The following is a 20,777-nucleotide window of genomic DNA, read 5'->3' as shown; positions in this document are numbered from 1 at the left end:
GACCCATTAGGCCTTTGGGGAAGATCTTTCAAATGGATCCCTGCTGTACATACCTCATAGATACCCCAGATATCAATTCATGTCAATCTGGATCAAGTCATCATCTGATGTGGTGAAAGAAGTATCAATTGGCTTAATTGACAGACAATAAACTAGTTGGCCATCCTGCACTGTATTTGTGCTGAGAATAATGCCATTCGTGAAGTAAAATAATAGTATTAACAACGTTTTGGAGAGTAGAGTAGCCAGCTTTGTAAATTAATTTAAGATTTGAACCAGAGACTTACTGACATGCAGTTCTCTTCCTTGGCCACAAGGTTATATTGCCTTTTTAAAAGAGTGCATGTTCTTTACTCTCCCTTGTATGCTAAGTAGCCATCAAAGAAGCAGGTAACAATATGCTTTAAAGAGTGGCCCAGTTATGCAATCTTTAAATGACTCCTGACTGTCTCAAAATTTAGCCGCAGGAAAATAAAAAGGGAGGGAAATGACTGAAGACCCTAAGTATTTATGCTATTCTTTTTGTCAGCCTCCTTTGCCATTTCTATTAAATTTGTTTCATTGTTTTCAATTTCACAGAGACAAATATGTGTTATCTACCAAGCAGAAAAGCCACTTCCCTTTATTTCAAATAAATGGAACCGAAATTGTGTGTTGTGATCAACCTATGAGATGTTTGTTGAAAAAAAAACCAATGGCAAAGCACTTGTCATGCTTGAATGTCCTGTTCTTGTGTACTGCTTTGAAAAATAGCCTTTTTGTCACACAGGCATGGTAACATATTCTGTTTTTCTTTGATTGACAGCTGGTAATGCATTTTATCATTAAAATTGGTTCCAAGGAAATGTTCGTTGCTCTCTGCTTTTCCTATTTAACGATGGACCTTTTGTTTCGAAAACAGTCTCTGAACAAAAGTGGGTAATCTCTACAAGGAGACCCAGATACTGGCCTGTCATGTCATCTATTCCTTATCAAGTGCTAAAGAAATAGAATTTCCTTTTAGCTGTTATCTTGAGCTTTTTGTTAAATCATTCAGCTGCTTTAAGTTGGCTTGGGGATCAACAAGTTTTGTGTCTTCTGTTTACTCTTTTAAAAATCTTTTTATCTACTTGTCTATTAATAACCTTTGGATTTTTTTTAAAAAAAGATATGATCATGGAAAACTAAGTCTCGTTCAGTAGTACACAAAAATCATAATATAGGGAAACTCATAAATAGTCTTTGTGCAACATTAAAACTTTTAGTTTGAATGGAGAGATGTATACAATAGAACAGGAGTGTCAAACTCAAAGCCCAAGGGCTGGATCTGACCCATGGGCTGCTTACCGTATTTTTCAGAGTATAAGACGCACCTTTTTCTCTCAAAAAAGAGGGTGAAAATCTGGGTGTGTTTTATACACTGGATGCAGCATTTTTGGCCTACCAAAACCCCGCCCCCTTTGCAAAAATGGACATGCAGAGGGTTTGGGAGGCTTTCAAAGTGCTCCTGAGGGTTCGGGAGGACCATTTTTGCTCATCCCCCCCCCCAAGCCTCCAGGAGCACTCTGAGCCTCCCAAAGCTCTTCATGCCCCCCCATTTTTGCAAAAAATGAGGCGTGCAGAGGATTTGGGAGGCTTGCAGAGCGCAAAAACCTTTTTAAAAAATTTGCCTCTTCAAAATCATGGTGCATTTTATACTCCGGTGTGTCTTATAGTCTGAAAAATATGGTACATCTGGTCCATGGGGCTGCCCTGTAAACAACAAAGAACTGGCCCATGGTGCTCTGCCAGTTAAAATGGAGATTGGGAGAGCAGCATGCAGCCCTCCTGAGCTCTGTTTTCACTGGCAGAGAGTTGCAGGAGGCCATCACAGCCAAAAACGGAGATCGGGAGTCTATTTTCTCTGGCAGAGAAGTCAGGCCACCACAGGCATCTCCAACGTAAGTGGCATCGATCTGGCCATGCCCATCTTGGCCACACTCCAGCCTTCAGAGGTCAAACACAACCCTGATGCGGCCCTCAATGAAATCGAGTTTGACACCCCTGCAATAGAAGTTTGCATATAAACATGGAACTATCCTTTTCAGGGTAAAAAAATGGGCTTTTTATTTCTGTCACGGTGGGATTCACATTCTTTGATAGACTGATTAGTGGGATGCCATGCGGCAGATTAAGAACCATTGATATGAAATAATAATTCTGTTTTCTCAGCCAATAAAGATTTGTCAGAAAGCATAACCATCATGCACTCATCTATTATATGTATTTCTGTCATCTGGGAGAAACGGATTTTTCTCTTCTCTAAACTTCACAAGTATAATTAATTTGGGTTCTGTTATGAAGATATTAAATCAATTATCTGTTAGAAGCTGTTAAAAGAAATGCACATGATGTCTAAATTAAAAGGAAAACAAAAATGGGCACAGCACAACTCTCCCTATGTAAAAATTGATATCCTGGCAAACTGTATCCCATGGGCCATCAGAAGTGCGATTTCTTCAGCTGTTTCATGAGAAACAACTTAAGTTGTCAGGAGAGTATAACAGAAGTCTCCAGTTCAGTTTTGTTTTGCATGGCAATACATTATTAAATAGAAACTCACAACTTTCTGATTATTATTTTTTCAGTTATACTTAGAATGTACTTTACTTCTTATAATATCTCTTGCCCAGCTCATAGGGGAATTACATTCCAGATTTAGAATTGTTTCAATGCTATTAATTTGTAAAAATCCAAATATAGGATTCATAAGTATTTATTCCTTTCCATAATTATACCATCGGCTGCTTGCTTATATGGTTCAAGGCAAGCTGGCATTATGTTGTTATTTTTAAAAAATATTTTATAGACATTTATTTTTATTGGAGACTGTCAGAGTTGTATAAGAGGAGCTTGGGTAATAGTATGGAATTTTTCCTCCTTCTTCTTCCTCTTCTGGCCACGAAAATGTAACTTTTGGAAAGGGGCCATTTAGCCAGTGGGAGAAAATAACTTATTTAATTCTGTCTTCCAGGTAGAAACCACATTAGGGAAAAAAAGTACATACACATGCACACAGACAATCTTATGGCAGTTAAAATATTACAAATGTATGATGACTATCCTTGCATGGATTTCATCCCACTTGCAACTCAGTGGCAAGTAAGGTTCTACATTTAGGTAAGAAAAACAAAATGCACAGGTACAGTACAGGTGGTACCTTGCTCAATAGTAGTAACTGTGAGAGGGATCTTGGAATCCTAGTGGACAACCATTTAAATATGAGCCAGCAATGTGCAGCAGCTGCCAAAAAAGCCAACACAGTTCTAGGCTGCATAAACAAAGGGATAAAATCACGTGAAGTGTTAATACCACTTTATAATTCCTTGGTAAGGCCATACTTGGAATACAGCATCCAGTTTTGGTTGCCACGATATAAAAAAGATGTGGAGACTCTAGAAAGAGTGCAGAGAAGAGCAACAAGGATGATTAGGGGACTGGAGACTAAAACATATGAAGAACTGTTTCAGGAACTAGGTATGTCTAGTTTAATGAAAAGAAGGACTAGGGGAGACATGATAGCAGTGTTCCAATATCTCAGGTGTTGCCACAAAGAAAAGGGAGTCAAACTATTCTCCAAAGCATCTGAGGGTAGAACAAGAAGCAATGGGTGGAAACTAATCAAGGAGAGAAGCAACTTAAAACTGAGGAGAAATTTCCTGACAGTTAGAACAATTAATCAGTGGAACAGCTTGCCTCCAGAAGTTGTGAATGCCCCAACACTGGAAGTCTTTAAGAAGATGTTGGATAAGTGGTGTAGGGTTTCTTGCCGAGGCAGGGGGTTGGACTAGAAGACCTCCAAGGTCCCTTCCAACTCTGCTATTCTATTCTATTCTATTCTTTGACAAAGGACACTGCAGTCCACCATCATCATAAATTTACTGGGTTTTAGGTATCATATGTTGTTCTTTAGAAAATACTCCATCTTAAAAACAGCATATCTGTTGAATGCTTGTTTACTGAAGGCTAAATTTCTGAGTTTACTTCAAATTGAACTCTGGGAAAGGGATAGATATGACATGCAGTAATGTAAGAACAAAGCAAACCTGTTTTAACTATGCAAGGCAGAGGAGCATGCTCATGTGGTTAGGACACTGGATTGGACGTTAGCAAGCCCACGTTAGAGACCCAAGTGGTGCTGCGAGGCAGGGTTATCTCCCAACTTTGGCTTTTTGTTCCTGCCCGGGACATGAAAGGAACCCCCAACTGGGTGTCCCCCAGGCAATGGTGATGTCACCAATTAATCTTTTCAACCTGGAAGCACCTCTGTGCTTTCGATATGAGTATGAGTATTCAAGGCCATAGCCTTGTATACTTAGCTTCTCTTTGTATAGACTGTGTGTCCCCATTACATCAGACTTGGAAACAAGCTTAGATCTTCCTCTGAGCCCTTAGTTTACTTGGTTGCCCCGCTCAAAAATGATCTGACTGTCTTACAATCAGCAGGCACTTTCATATGCTACACGGAATCATATTGGATAGCCCCAAAATCCTTGGAGATGCTGGCATTTTAAAATAAACTTATCTTTAATTTTGGAGTTTGGTGCATCTAAGGTTGTTGCTAAACCTATAATCAACTGGATGTGCTCTTGGGGAGGAAGAATTTTCACATGCAGAAGAGATGCAATAAACTACTGAATAATTAGGTAGTGCTCTAGGCTTTCAAACATTAATGTCTCGGTGTATAGGAAGTTTGAAAAACACAGCAATGAGTTAAGCATCTCTGCAAAGAAGATAATATGTTAGCAAAGTATGTTTCCTTGAATTTAATTAGAATTTTTGATTGGGGAGTATGTGAAAAAATAAGCTCTGAAAAGATGAGAATAATAAAAACAATGCCCTGATAACTTTGGAAAATTCAGCTTGCCTCTTAGCTGGAATTAAATTGTAAGAAGGCTCAGCCAGTGGTCTATAGGGCAGAGAAGCCCCAAAGAGTAATATCTGGGATGGGTTCATTCTCCTCCTCTTTCAGATGAAATTATTCTTAATGAGATGCAATTAAGTTTTTTCAAATTTACTAAACAAAATAGCCACCTCTTCTCAAGAAACAATTATTAGATTACTGTCCATTGAGGCTTTGTGGCTAGAGGTTTTTGCAGTGCCCCAGTTTAAAGCAATTGGATCTGATCTCTCAGGACCCTGTTATGGATGTTCTTCAGAGTAGAAAACAAAATTGCACATCAAAGCATCATTTTCAGCAGCAGTGGGACAGCAAGCAGAGTTTTGCCAATGCTAGAAAAGAAATAGGGCTGACTTTAATGATCAGAAAATGGTTAGTCTTTGCTAATGATGAATTGATCAACACAAAACTGATTTGTCGGTCCTTTCTCCCCCATTTTCCAGAAGTAGAAAGTGCTTTATATCTTTGTCTGCTATGTTTTTGCAGGGCAGTGGGGGCTTCCCATTTTGACACCCCACTCCCACTCACTCCTTCACCCCATTGCTTCCCAAAACTGCCCTTACTTTCAGAGTAAAACACACTCAAACATTAAACGACGTTTTAAACAAACTTTCAGGGTGACGGGGGGGGGGGGGGGCTTCCCATTTTGACAACCCACCTGCACTCGCTTCCCATCTGGTACAGCCCTACTCATCACCACCCCTCTCTGACAGCCTGCTGGCCCTTCCACCCGGCTCTCCACCCAGCACCCGCAGTGAGTTGTCCTTGCAGTGAATTTGCAGTATTGAGATATCCTGCAAAGAGATGGCGGCAGCAAGCTGGCAGCAATGAGTCAGCAGTAGTGAGAAGGACTCCCCCTGCTGGCCGTGTTGAGCTAGTGGTGTCGAGTTATCATAGAACCTCTCTGAAATGTGCTGCCTCCTTTCTGAGAAGCTGTGTGCTGCTGACAACGTTCCTGGCTCCACACTTCTCCTTCAGCTGCACACTTCATCTCACCCAGGGGGAGTAGCACCCCAACTGTGAGTTTATTGTCTTTCTATTCCACCCAGAGTTGCATTTTTTAAAACTGTGCAGCTATTCGAATCCATAAAGAAACTTAATAAATGTCTTGGGAATATCTCTTCTGAGATTTAATCAGGAAGAAACTTCTTATTTGGCTTTAGCAAGCTACTTTCTTTACCCCGAATGTGTGGGTGCTGCCAATCTTGACAGTTTCTTCATGGTCATTACACAATAATACCAAACAGGCTGAAATTTTCTTGTCTCCTCCTATAATTGCTTGCTTAGCCAAATATTCTATAGTGGAGTAAAGGGCAATAAACAACGACACGCTCTTAAATAAGAACTATTTTCTACCCAAAGGAATTAGAATGTGTTTTTGTTGGGCTAAACTATGATAGATTACTACTTGTTTAGCATGATCAATTTCTAATCCTGCCTCAGTTTCTAATTCATTAAATAGCACTTGCTGAAAAGTATAGAATATAGGATGCTGCTAAGGACAAAAAAAATGGGATATATCCTAGTATAAAAGGATACAAGGATATTAATATTAATAGCAGTATTAATCTTAATTAATATTACTATTAATTAATACCAATATCCTAGTATTAATGGGAAAAAAGCATATTTTAAAAGTTACTAGAAGGCATAAAGGTATGCATAGTAGAGTCTGGTATATATTTTGGTGAAAGTTATCCTGCTACCAAGAACAAGTGATTCCCATATAATTAACGTATTTCTCAGTTACTATTTGCACACTTGCTTAACTGTCAAAAACACTTGCCAAACATACCTGGGTTGGTACCTTTCTGCTAAACGTGTCATTGTATTGCTAGGTTCTTGCAATCATCCATGCAAATAAACAGGTTGAGTATGTTTGAGAATCACTTAGGTCACAAGTTATAGAAAAAGTCCCTTTTAACATTATTTAAATTATGGCTTTGCTAAAGTATGGAGACTGCACACACTTTGATCGTTTTGGGGGTTCAATTTAGAGGGGAGTGGAGGATAAATCAGATAATACCTCCATGAGAAACCCTTAACTCTAGGATAGGAAGGGCCCTTTGAGTTCTTTTAGGCTCATATTTTCTTTGAGAATTACAGTAGTAAAAAAGGCATATGCTTTTTTTGATCCTACTCATTAGTAATTGGAGATATTTTTTTATGCCTGGAAGTGGTTACCAAGAAAATGATGACCTATGCAAAGATAAGTAAATACCTTTCGTATGTTCCTTACATGTTGCTAGTCGTACACTCGGTATTCTATCCCAGATTTTTCAGTTAAAAAAGACATTAAGGTTTATCTTATTTTAATCTGCATTCCATTTTTGGAACATTTAAGCAATGGCAATAGCACGTAGACTTATATATCACTTCATAGTACTTACAGCCCTCTGTAAATGGTTTACAGAGTCAGCATATTGCCCCCAACAATGTGGATCCTCAGTTTACCAACCTTGGAAGGATGGAAGGTTGAGTCAACCTTGAGCAGGATTGAACTGCTGGCAGTTGGCAGAATTAACCTGCAATACTGTTTTCTAACCACTATGCCACCACAACTTCTTCATTAAGGCATCTAATGAGAGTTATTTTGGTAATGATGGATGGATAGATGGATGGATGGATGGATGGATGGGTGAGTGGTTGGGTGGGTGGGTGGATAGGTGGATCTCTTCATAAAGTAAATTAGTGATAGCTCAAATCATCATTAATTCAACTCAAAAGATTGCTGAATAGGAAAGATGTGAAGAACATGGTATGATTCTATGAGCTAAAATCCTCCCAACTCTTGCTCAAGTCTGTTTGTTGAATTCGAATCTCTGATTTGAAGTTGATGAAAACAAGATTATTATTGCTGAGGTATTCGTCACCATTCTCATTTATTATACTGTCTTTTAACCAGAAAAGTAAAAGCTAGCCCAGATTGGGTGGGGGGATAGCCATAATGGAAGCTGATAATTGAGAGCAGGGCAGGGGGGGGGGAATCTAAATACAGCATAACTTTTGAATTGTGAAAAATACATTCATCCAGCAATCTCTCTACTGAATCAAGAAATAGAAGCTTGTATTAGCTTGTATGCTTGAACAGATTTCACAGAGACCCCGCTTGACTTGCTGTTTGCTTCGTTGAGATTTTTAATTTGTTTAATTAGTATTTTAAAAGCCTGTGAAAATTTGTGAATGAATATACGTGTGTGTGTTTGTGTATTTTCAAGGACTCATACACAATGAATATTCAAATTATGTTTGAATCTGTCATCCTGAGTCTGAGATTAGTGCCAAGAAATCATAATTTTACTAATGTAAATAAATGTAGTGGTGTATAGGCTTTTAAATGTGGCTCCAGCATGTATACTCATGGTCATGACTCCCATTTTGCAGTCATTTTAATTAAGTCAGACTATAAAGTTAGTCTTGCATGGGGGATAGACACACTGGGGAGATGATGAAAGATTGATGGCTACCCAGGCAGTAAAACAAGTAACTCTAATGTTTTCTAACAAAATTGAGATCTATGTACACACTATCGGTCAAGCTTGGGTGATAGTGCATATTTTAGATATCTTGTTAGTTTATTTGGGGAATCGAGGAAGGGGTCTAGTGTTAGCTATTTCAAAGTGATTTTCCATTTTAGTTTTTCAGCTTTTTGCTGTGGCTGAATAGCAAAGGTACCCAAGTCATAAATTTTAATTAATATCTGTATCATTTTGGTTACTGCTAGCTTAGCAGAGCAATTAGTGTAATTAGTAAACAGCATAGCTTGGTGGCATGATAAATCACAGTTAGGAGCACATTGTCTCTTCACCAGGATGATGTATTATCCAATTTGCTCAAATTTCAATGTGTGCCCAAGGAAATCACAAAATAAAAAAGAAGCATTCCAACAGCTGGTGGCAGTCTTTGGTGGCTCTTGGTCAGTCTTCTGTCAGTCTTCCCAAATATTCTTAATTAGTCAAAAATGTCTGCTAATTAAACATTTCATTTTTAACACTCGTGGATGTTATGAAGAACTTATACAGAAGGGGCAGGAAGAGAATGAAATTTTGTGACAAGGGAAATTTAAGTTTGCACAATGGCCATCTTGTAGACCCCTATCTACCAGTAAGAGGCATGCAGATCAGGTTTCAGTATGCAATAGAAGAACTGCAAAATAAAATGGTGCACGAAAATTATTTATTGTGTGTTTGAATGAAAAAAGCACTACCATCTATTATAGTAGATACAGTATAGTAAATACTGTATTCATTATGTTTATCGTCCTCACCATCTCATCCTGGTCGTGAGAACCTGAGGGGCTGAAGAAGATTCAAGCACTTTGGTGAATAGTGGCCACAGGTGTGGAATTAAATCATGTGTCTAATACTTTACTGGCCACATGGCTTAGCAACAATGGTGTCGGTCTTCCTTCCAGAACTTGGGACTGGAACAGACACCGCACCATCTGCACCAATTCCTGGATTGGGAGGCCTTGCTCACAGTCATCCATACCTATCCATACCATATTTGGATTATAGCTATGCACTCAGCATGCAGCTGTCCCTGAAGACCATCTAGAAACTGCAACTGGTTTAGAATAGAGCAGCATAAACAGTTTTGGATGTCACATGTATCATCCAAAGAATACCACTACTGTATGAGCTGCACTGGCTTCCGATTGCTTTTTACCTTCCCCCCCACCAAGACGCTTTATGGCCTTTAAAGCCCTACATTGCACAGAGCCAGGTTATTTAACAGTTCCTAAGGGTATTTAAAGGGACACGGTGACTCAGTGGCTAAGATCCTGAGCTTGTCAATCAGAAAAGTCAGCAGTTTGGCAGTTCAAATCCCTAGCACCGCATCACAGAATGAGCTCCCATTACTTGTCCCAGCTTCTGCCAACCTAGCAGTTCGAAAGCATGTAAAAAAATGCAAGTAGAAAAATAGGGACCGCCTTTGGTGGGGAGATAACAGCTTTCCATGCACCTTTGGAATTTAGTCATGCTGGCCACATGACCACGGAGACGTCTTTGGAAAACGCTGGCTCTTCGGCTTTGAAACTGAGATGAGCACCGCCCTCTTGAGTTGGGAACAACTAGCACATATGTGTGAGGAGAACCTTTACCTTTAAGGGTATCTTCTCATACCTCTAGGTTAGATAATGTGGGTGTACTCCAGGTCCCCTTCCTTAAATGGGACCTTGGAGGTGCACCTTGTTGTTGGCCACTCCAGTCCTTTGAAACAGCCTCCTACTAGAAATCAGAGGGATCCTTACACTTTTAGCTTTCTGGAGAGCTAGTTCTTTCCCCAAGCATTGGGCTGGAGTGGGGAGATTGAATCATAAGAATGTTTGGACTGGTGCCTGGAGGGAAAAGTAAATTTAATTATGTTCTATGGATTGTTGTGAGCCTCCTAGCATGATTGAATGAGGTAGGTAGAGATAAATGAGATAACCTCTATAAACAAGCAAAAATATTTGAGACTTCGTTTTATGCATACATTCTCTGGCCTAATATTTCGTGTGTTGTTAATGTGATGATGTTATATTCTGTATTTTAGAGCCTATGAGAACACCCAAGACTTTAAAAATTGCAGAAATCCAGGCACGTCGCATTGCTGTGGATTGGGAGTCCCTGGGTTATAACATCACTCGCTGCCATACCTTCAATGTTACCATCTGCTACCATTACTTCCGTGGCCATAATGAAAGCAAGGCTGACTGCTTGGACATGGATCCCAAAGCACCACAGCATGTTGTGAATCACCTGCCTCCTTACACAAATGTGAGCCTCAAAATGATTTTGACAAATCCCGAAGGACGGAAAGAGAGCGAAGAGACCATTATTCAGACGGACGAAGATGGTATGTTCAGTTTTATTCTTTAGCATGGTTGGTTACTGTGATGTGTGGCTTCAAATACCTTACAAATTTTTAAAAATGTCATTTGAAGACAATATTTATTGTATGTAAATATTGTAATGTAAATACCTTGAATCTAGTTTTTTTTAAAATTCTTTCTTTTAAAGTGAGGTAGTCATAAAACTCCAAATCACATGACCACACCATACCTACAGTTGTTGTTGTTAAGTAAATCTGTGGTTGTAAACACAATGTCCCATGACTGCAGCTTGTGAATTCCTCTCATTTCCCAATTGACTTTGCTTGTTGGAAGCTGGCAATGAAGGTTGAAAATGACAATCATATCCCAGCATAATACTGGGACCATGATAATTGTATGATATGATCATCATTGCTAAGCTCCCAAATCACAATCACATGACCCCAGGGAAGCTGTGAAAGCCACAACTTCAAGGAATGGTTGGGAGTCTCCTCATTCGGCACTGTTGTAATTTTGAATGGTTCACTGAATGCATGATTGCTAAGTGAGGCTACCTGCATGTACTTTTATGCTAGTCTACTCTCTCAGTAATTACAACTGCATACACTGAGATTGCTGACTAAAATAATCTTCATTTAATTCTGCTTACAACATAGCTTTATTTATCACATTTGAGGAAAAATAAAGGATGCTTTAAATGTTTGCAAAGCTCATTAGTGATTATCTTTATGAATCTTAATTTCAAGCAAATTAAAACAAAACTAAATATTCCTAATTAGATGGATATGATAATATAGGAAAGTAGCTTAATTTCATATAGTTGAGTTTGTAACCAACTGAATATTCACATTGCAAATATGCATTTTAAAACTGTTGTACACAGATTTTCACATTGTATACCTCTGTGGAATCCAGTCGGGATATCTTATTAACATCGGTAGAGAAGCGCAGTAGAATTGCTTTTTTGGAATAAATTCCAGAAAGTTGAACATCAAGGGATTTCAACTAAAGTTAATGTAGTGCCCTGAGAGACAAATCAGAATTTTAAAGTTGAAAACCAAAAGTAAACAGTGAAATGCATTGACTATGATTTATAGCAATGTCTGTTTCAGTAAATCTATGGTACACAACTTCCAGAAGCCCAAACTACCTAGAAATGTTAACATAACAGAAAAAAAAGACAAGTAGCTCTAAAATGTAGTTTGTCTGACTGTAAACTTACACAATTATTGATATCTCCCATAATGGTTTGATATGGTATGCAACAGCTAGAATAATAGAGAATATAGACAGATGGGGATGAATAATTTGTAAACCTGGGTTGAAATTAAAAGATTTTAAAATAACTTTTACATGTATTTCAGTGTTTATGATCCACACAGTATATGACTTTGTGAAAGAACAATTACAGTTCATGAGATTAAAGCAAGCTAGGCAGCCTACTGCTAGTAATCCGTACTGACTGATAGCTATGTCCTACATCCTGAATCAGTGCAACAGCATGCTTATAATTATCAATTATTTGGTGGAAAAGAAACAAAATGGCCCAGTGACTCATGTTCCCTTTAAGACTTTCTCTGGATTTCTGGTTGGCCACTGTGGAAACAGGTTGCGAGACTTAGATTATTCTGATCTGAACCAGCAGGGCTTTTATTCTTAACTGGAATGTCGTACTTCAATAAAATTTCCAAATGCAGTGATTTTATATTAATAATAAAGTACCATAAAAGAATGTCATAATCCCCAGGAAGCACTATTTCACTTTTATTAACTGAAAGTGAGTGACAGTCATTCAACTGGGACAAAGTTGACAGTTGTTCTGAGATAAGCCACTGAAATATACTCAGAAACATACTGACACTTGGTTCACTTTCAGTTTATTCCACATGTGTCATCACATATAACAGGGGTCTCCAACTGCCAGGCTGTGGCCCACTACTGGGCCATGTCCTGTTCAAAGCCATGCCATACAAGTGGCGCGTAAGCGTGTGCACACGAAGCTCTACTCACATGAGCAGCGGGCGCACACAAAATTCTATTTGCACGAGCAGTGGGCACTTGCATTCCAAGCTGGAAAGGTTGGGGACCACTGATATTTAGTGTTTTTAAAATCACTGAATTTCATGGAGGAAGTAACATGCTAATCATTTCCCGTATCCCAAATTGATGAAAACAAGTAATCAGTAGCAAAGGGAAACGATGATCATTGCCCCTCGTTCTAACTGATTCCCCTGTTCTTCTATATGTATGATTGTCTCAGTGGTGAGTTTCATTTTTTTTTTACTACCGGTTCTATGGCCGTGGCATGGCTTGGTAGGCGTGGCAGCAGAAGGATAATGTCCATTCCCACTACAGAGGAAGGTTACTGCAAAATCCCCATTCTCTTCCGATCAGCTGGGACTCGGGAGGCAGAGAATAGATGGGGGTCAGTCAGAGGTGGTATTTATTTACCAGTTCTCCAAACTACTCAAAATGTCTGCTACTGGTTCCCCAGAACTGATCAGAACCTGCTGAATACCATCTCTGGATTGACTTCCAGTGACTTTATCAGGCAGAGCAACCAGAACTAAATGAAACTAAAACAATTTATTCTTTCCTTGGTTATACAGGCACATTTGTATCTGTGTGAATGCAAAACAGAAACAGTTGCTTCAAAACTATGAACCATTCATTTTGTACATGAAATGAATGGCAGATGTAGAGTCCTGGCATGACGTCAGGCACTCTCTTGTATTCTGCCGGCAACAGCCAGGTCGCGTCTTGTCCAATCAGACGCGACCTGGCTGGCGCGGGCAATCCCCGTGTTCGGATTGGCTGTCCTGTCTGACAGCTCGATATAAAAGCGGTCAGACAGAAACAGCCCGGTGTGTTTTGTCCTTCTGTATTCTGCTAACGTTGTGCGTGTTAATAAAGCAGCTAAATTCTCCTCACGCCTCCGCCTGAGTTCCTGCCGACATCTAATACTGGCGACGAAGGTGGGATACAGCCGCCGCTGACCCACCACGTTCCTTGTCGGCCGAACCAGCCAGGCTGAATTCCTCCTCTCGCTACCTCTCCGTGACACCCTGAGGCGAAGTGATGGCATCCCTGCCTCCATTCGCGCCGTTCGGGAGCGCCGGAGAATCGTGGGAAGCGTTCCTCGAGCGCTTCGAATGCTTCCTCATAGCTAATGGCAAGAGGAACATTCCTGAGGAAGAAAAGTGTGGATTCTTCCTAAGCTGCTGCGGCCCATTAATGTTTGGCGCTGCCCGAGCCCTGGCAGCTCCACGACCGGTGCACACGCTCGACTGGGCAACCCTGACCGGCAAACTGCGGCACCACTTTGCCCCGACACCTTCGTGGATCGCGAGGCGCTACGCGTTCCGGAGATGTGTCCAGACACAGGAGGAATCCATCAGCCAGTTCCTCCAATCACTCCGCACATCTGCTATGCAGTGCGAGTTTTCGAATATTGACTCGGCACTGACTGAGCAGTTCGTGTGCGGAGTGAAGGACTTGCGCCTCCGGCGCCGCCTGCTATCCCAGGCAGACATCACCTTTGAGGGAGCCATCGAGCAAGCCAGAGCCGCGGAGCTGTCCGATGCATCGATGGCAGAAATGTTCCAAATGCCGCCGCCACCGAGCCCCGCTGGTCGCACCTGCCTAGTGGACGAGCTGGTCCCGCTGCCTGACAGCTACGAGGAAGACGGCATGGTGGCCCGCATCAGCCAGCCAGCCAGGCGGCAAGCGCCTCCACGAGCCCGTGAAGGTTCCGTTGCCTGTTTGGGTTGCGGCGGCAAGCATGATCGCTCAGCTTGCCCCTTCAAGTCTGCTGTTTGCCGCCGTTGCCTGAAGAAGGGCCATCTAGCCCATGTCTGCCGGGCTCCCCTGCCGCTGTCCCAGCAAGACGACATCGCTCCAGCACCAGCGGCCGGCGTAGCAAAGCCAGCAGGACGGCAGAGCCAACAGCAGCGAAAACAGCGAGAGGGGTGTTTCGCTGTTGGCTCCGAGCGACAACCCAACCCTGCAGAGTCGGCCACCCTCGCAGCAGGTGCTGAACGCATCAAAGCATCGCTCCTGATCGAGGGCTCTCCCTGCACAATGGAAGTAGACTCGGGCTCTTCCCGGTCTCTCCTCTCCTGGGCAGAGTTCTCTCGCCTCTGCCCAGGCGTCTCCAAATCGCAGCTCTCTTCCCCGGACTCAGCCTTACGGGACTACCAGGGGACTTTAATTAATACCCTGGGTTGCTACCTGGTGCGGGTGGAATACGGGGACTTTTCTGGATGCCTGCCCTTACTAATTGTTGAAAAACCCTTGCCAGCCCTATTGGGCCTCGATTGGTTCCCTGCCTTGGGTCTCTCTGTCCATGGGGTTCGGCAGGTAGTGGCCTCGCCTCCTGACGTGGCTGACGTCCTGGCTCAATATGCTGACGTTTTCGACGGACAGCTTGGGCAATACAAGGGCACCCCCATCTCCCTAAACCTCGACCCCCAGGTTGCCCCGATTAGGCTGAAGGCCCGTAGGGTGCCTTTCGCCTTGAGAGCCAAGGTGGATGCTGAGCTAGATAAGCTCATCGCGCAGGGGGTATTGGAGCCGGTCGACTACTCTAGATGGGAGACACCACTAGTGATCCCTGTCAAAGCGGACGGCTCCATACGCCTCTGCGCGGATTTTAAGGCGACCATCAACCTTGCTCTCCAGGCGAACCCCTATCCAGTTCCGGTAGTGCAGCACCTGCTCCACTCTTTAGGACAGGGCTGCATCTTTGCGAAACTGGATATGGCGCAGGCCTACCAGCAGCTCCCGGTGGACGACGAGGCGGCGGCCGCGCAAACCATCGTCACCCACCGTGGAGCCTTCCGTTGCCGCCGCTTACAATTTGGCGTGTCCGTTGCCCCGGGGATCTTCCAGAGCCTCATGGAGCGCCTGCTCCATGGGCTGCCAGGCGTGGTGCCGTATTTCGATGACGTCCTGATCGCTGCGAGCAGCCGATCAGGCCTCATCGAGGTACTTCGGAAGGTCCTCGATCGTTTCAGGGGCGCGGGTTTAAAATTGAAGCGCAGCAAATGCTCGTTTGCTGTGCCTAGGGTGGACTTCCTGGGCTTCACTATTGACGCCCAGGGAATTCACCCCACCCCTTCTAAAGTAGCAGCCATTCGGAACGCCCCCACGCCTGCCTCCAAGACGGAGCTGCAGGCGTTCCTTGGCTTGCTAAACTTTTACGCGCCTTTTCTCCCTCACAAGGCGTCACTAGCCGAGCCGCTGCATCGGTTGCTCGACCGATCGGCAGCCTGGCGCTGGGGCAGCCGCGAGGCGCATGCGTTCGCGGCTGTCAAAGAGCTACTGACGTCAGAGGCAGTTCTAGTTCAGTATAGTGACAGACTGCCTCTGACTCTAGCCTGTGACGCCTCCCCCGTGGGTTTGGGGGCGGTCCTAAGCCATCTCCTACCCAATGGCTCGGAGGCCCCCATTGCCTTTTATTCCCGGACACTGACTTCTGCGGAACGCAATTACAGCCAGATTGACAAGGAGGCTCTGGCTGCAGTGTCTGGGATCAAAAGGTTCCACGACTACGTGTATGGGCGGCACTTTACCTTGTTCACTGACCACAAGCCTCTCCTTGGGCTTCTGGCCGGTGACAAGCCGACCCCCCCCCCCATCCTGTCCCCACGCATGACGCGGTGGACAGAATTCTTAGCTGCTTACAGCTACTCCCTTCAGTATCGACCTGGGAAGCACATAGGGCATGCTGACGCCCTCAGCCGCTGCCCGCTCCCAGTGACAGACCCCCCGACAGTGCCCTGCCTGTCGGTTTTGTCCATAGCCGACGGGGCGTTGCCACTCTCCTCTGGGGAAGTGGCCGCCCAGTCCAGGGCAGACCCCACCCTGTCCCAGGTCATTCAGTGGGTCCTGCGGGGCTGGCCAGAAGGGCCGGTGTCCGAAGACCTCCGTCCTTTCAAGGCCCGGCAGCTGGAGCTGTCACTTCATAGTGGGTGCCTCCTGTGGGGTGACAGGGTGGTGATTCCACCCAGCCTTCGCCACCAGGTGCTGGCTCGCCTCCACGAGGGCCATCCAGGCATAGTGCGAATGAAAGCCCTTGCTCGCAGCTATGTCTGGTGGCCCCGGATGGACGACGAGATCGCCTCCTGGGTGGCCGGCTGCTCTCCCTGCCAGCATTCCCGGCCGGCGCCTCCGGCAGCCGCGCCCAGGGAATGGGAACTGCCCCGGGGACCTTGGTCCCGCCTGCATTTGGACTTCGCGGGCCCATTCCGGGGCCAGGTGTTCCTGGTCGTGGTGGACGCTTACTCTCGCTGGGTGGAGCTCATCCTCATGAGGTCCACCACAGCAGAGGCTACAGTCAGAGCTTTGACTAGGCTTTTCGCCACCCACGGATTGCCGGACGTCATTGTCTCAGACAACGGCCCGCAGTTCGCCTCCACCACGTTCCAGGTCTTCCTGGCCTCGCAGGGCATCCGCCATGCCCCGGTCGCTCCTTACCATCCCGCTAGCAATGGCAGGGCGGAACGGGCCGTCCGCTCTGCCAAGGAGGCGTTGGGCAGGATGGAAGGAAGCGACTGGCCTTCAAGGGTGGCTGCTTACCTACTGGTACAGCATGCCACTCCTTGTCCCCTGTCCGGAAGGTCTCCAGCCGAGCTGCTGATGGGCCGGCGCCTGCGGACCACCTTGGATAGGCTGCACCCGCTCTATTCCAAGGAACAGCCTGGCAACCTGGGCCCCCCTCCCCGTAGTTTCTTGGTGGGGGACTCGGTTTGGGCGCAGGCGTTCTCGGGGGATGCCAGGTGGGTGCCTGCCACCATCACCTTCATAACCGGTCCCTGTTCCTACAGGGTCCAGTTACCTGATGGGACCGAATGGCGGCGTCACCTGGATCAACTGAGGCGCCGCCAGTCGTCCGGGTCCAACGACAGCCCTGCGAAGTCGACCGCCGACATCACTCCACCTGCCCCATCAGCAGCAGAGTTGTCTCACGGTGCCCTACCACCGTTGCCTTTTGGTGCCCTTCCACCATGGCCATTAGGCGAACCTCAGTTTTCCCCGAATATTGTTCCTTGGGACGCCGCCTCCCGGCCGTCCGCAGCAGGGAACGCCCACCCCAATGGGGGGGTCCCACCGGGTCTGACCGCACTTTTGGCCTTCCCTAAATCAGGCCAATCCTACCCAATGAGTGTTCCGCCTAGCCCCGTCGCAAGCCCATCGTCGACCGCGCCCCCTCGGCCCTGCCTACCTTTGATTGAGTCTCCACCCGAGGATGTAGGCCTCAAAGATGGCGCCCGGAGCTCCACTCCCTTGCGGGAGGAGCTACCACGGGCACCTCCTTCCCCGTCGACGACGCCTGCAACACTGAGGCGTTCTGGGCGGGTCCGGCACCGCCCAGCTTATCTTCGCGACTACGCATGTGCGACCTACGCACATGCGCTGTCGCTGGGGGGGAAGGGGTGTAGAGTCCTGGCATGACGTCAGGCACTCTCTTGTATTCTGCCGGCAACAGCCAGGTCGCGTCTTGTCCAATCAGACGCGACCTGGCTGGCGCGGGCAATCCCCGTGTTCGGATTGGCTGTCCTGTCTGACAGCTCGATATAAAAGCGGTCAGACAGAAACAGCCCGGTGTGTTTTGTCCTTCTGTATTCTGCTAACGTTGTGCGTGTTAATAAAGCAGCTAAATTCTCCTCACGCCTCCGCCTGAGTTCCTGCCGACATCTAATAGCAGACATGGCTCAAGTCCTTGGATTGTTGATACCTGAGAAGTTTGACAATGGACATACTTGTTTGTGAACTCTTGGTGGTGTTTTTTTTTTTTTTACATAAGCATGAATCCATCTGACAATTCATCTCTTGGGTTATTCATAGCATTTATCCTGATTATATAGGGTCCACTTATTTCACATTGTGCTCACCTAGTTGTCACAGTAAAACTATCAATGCATGATGCAATGAAGGGCTTTGTTTTTCAGCCGGCTTGTCACCGAGTCTGACAGTGATTAAGGCTGAGCGAGAGTGACTGGCCCAAAGACACACACTTGGATTGTGTGCCTAGTAGAAGGCCAGAAATGGCTCTCTGTGCACCTAATCCAACAGCTTAACCATATACTTTACTAGCTCTCACTTAATCTCCTGGGTACAGGATCAAAATGTCTTTAAAGTTATGTGTCTGTATTCTTCCAATTTCTTTTCTCTTAATGTACTTTGTGGCTGGAGGCTATTTTACATTTACCTATCCGTATCTATTATTTATGTCTCACAGTTTATAGTAAACAAAGGTGTATCTACCCTGTACTGTTGTGCTGTTTTCCATCCTTTTAATTTTCACTAGCAAAATATTTGAATGTCACAAGGTAGAACATCAGCCAGCTACAAATTCTTTTCCCCATTTCCATGTAAAAAAATGGAGAAATATTGGGAAATACGTAAATGATCCGCAGACACAGCATTGCCATCTCCAGCTACTTAAAAACCTCTGATTGATATTCCTACAAATTTTGTAATACAAATGTGGAACTACATATATTTGCACACTGGGTTTTCAGATGCTCTTTTGACAGCCTCATATTTTCACCCAGCATACTTCTGTGAATAATTTGCTGTAGTTGAATCCAGATATATAAAATAATGACTCTTAGATAGAGAACTGAGAACTGAGACAACATTGCCACAGAGGATATACGAACAACCAGTTCAAGATCTGATGGAGACAAAACAAGACCACATAATTTGCAATTCTTTCTCTTTTTATTCAGTTTTATAAAGGCAGAAATAAGCAGTTTGAATACATGCCAAGCCTCTTTCAGAGGAGTCAAGTTTCATTTTTCACTAGCTTTATTGTTTGTTTCCATTGTTTCCTGGCCATTTTCCTGCCTCCCAGGTTTAGCCAATGCTGACTGGGGAATTTTGGGATTTGGTCCATGTGTTTTAAAGTTGCCAAACTTGAGAAACACTGACCTAAACTAAAAGAATCAAAAACAAGCACTCCCCACTTCTACACCTGCATTCTCAAACACATTCAAAGTAACAATATGAGGTGTGCCTTAAATGTGTGCGTGTGTGTGTGCGCACACACACACACACGCACACACATACATACATACCAGTGGTGGGTTTCAAAATTTTTTGGAACCTCTTCTGTAGGTGTGGCCTGCTTTGTGGGCATGGCTTGCTGGCCATGTGACCAGGTGGGAGTGGCTTGCCAGCCATGTGACCAGGTGGGAGTGGCTTGCCAGCCATGTGACTGGGTGGGAGTGGCTTGGCAGTCATGTGACCGGATGGGAGTGGCCAATACGATGTTACTGAATTCTTGCCCCAATGGATGATCTACAAAAAGATATAAAAAAGGAAATTTATTATTTTGTGTACTTACTACTTAAATAACATTAAAATAAGTACACAAAACAATAAAAGAGCTACTTACAGAAGGAACATGACTGTCCTTGCCAGTCTTCAATATCATTGACTCCAATGAATGGCCTGCACAAAGAAGAGACACAGAAATGAACTCTTTCATTGCATGCACTGCATTAGGATGAAACCAGCACACAAAATAATAGAAAAGGAAGATTACTGTCCTTTTGTGTGTTGAAGTTAACCACTGACCACCTTGCTCCAATGAATGGCCTGCACAAAGAGATACAGAAAGGAAGACTTTAATTGCTTGCATTACTATACTAAGGATGAAACAAGCACATAAAGTAATAAACAGCTACTTACATAGGAAAGATGACTGTCCTAGCGGTCATACTCTGTTGCCTCTTCATCCTGTTAAATAATGCTAACTGCAGAAGAAATAAAACAATATTGGACTTGTTGTGGCCCAGCAGGATCTGTTGGAGCTGCTGAGGGACTCAGATAGTGATGAACCCTATGAATCAGCTATGGAAGAGATGGAGGACCCTGAGCAGGGTTCAGACCCAGAGCAGGACCAGAGAGGCAAGTTGGCCACCAGGAGGCGCCTGAGGCATGGAGCAGTGGGGAGGATCAAAGGGAGTTTGTCCCTGACGCAAGATTAAGACGGGCAGAGAAACGAAGGCAACAGCTGCTCCGGAGACAAGC

General features: G+C 44.5%; 1 protein-coding gene across 8 annotated transcripts in view; it reads left to right on the top strand.

Annotated features, from left to right (window-relative positions):
• Window positions 1–20,777, top strand: part of PTPRK (protein tyrosine phosphatase receptor type K) — a 415,019-nt gene that overhangs the window by 288,645 nt on the left and 105,597 nt on the right. For all 8 annotated transcript variants that reach the window (XM_081941530.1, XM_081941529.1, XM_081941536.1 and 5 more), the window contains exon 8: window positions 10,457–10,759. In XM_081941530.1, the coding sequence (XP_081797656.1) occupies window positions 10,457–10,759 (303 nt within the window). The remainder of the gene's footprint in view (window positions 1–10,456; window positions 10,760–20,777) is intronic.

Source organism: Natrix helvetica, assembly GCF_964273705.1.
Source record: "Natrix helvetica genome assembly, chromosome: 2".
NCBI lineage: Eukaryota > Metazoa > Chordata > Lepidosauria > Squamata > Natricidae > Natrix > Natrix helvetica.
The sequence above is the reverse complement of the archived record's forward strand: the minus strand, read 5'-3'. Positions and strand labels throughout refer to the sequence as shown.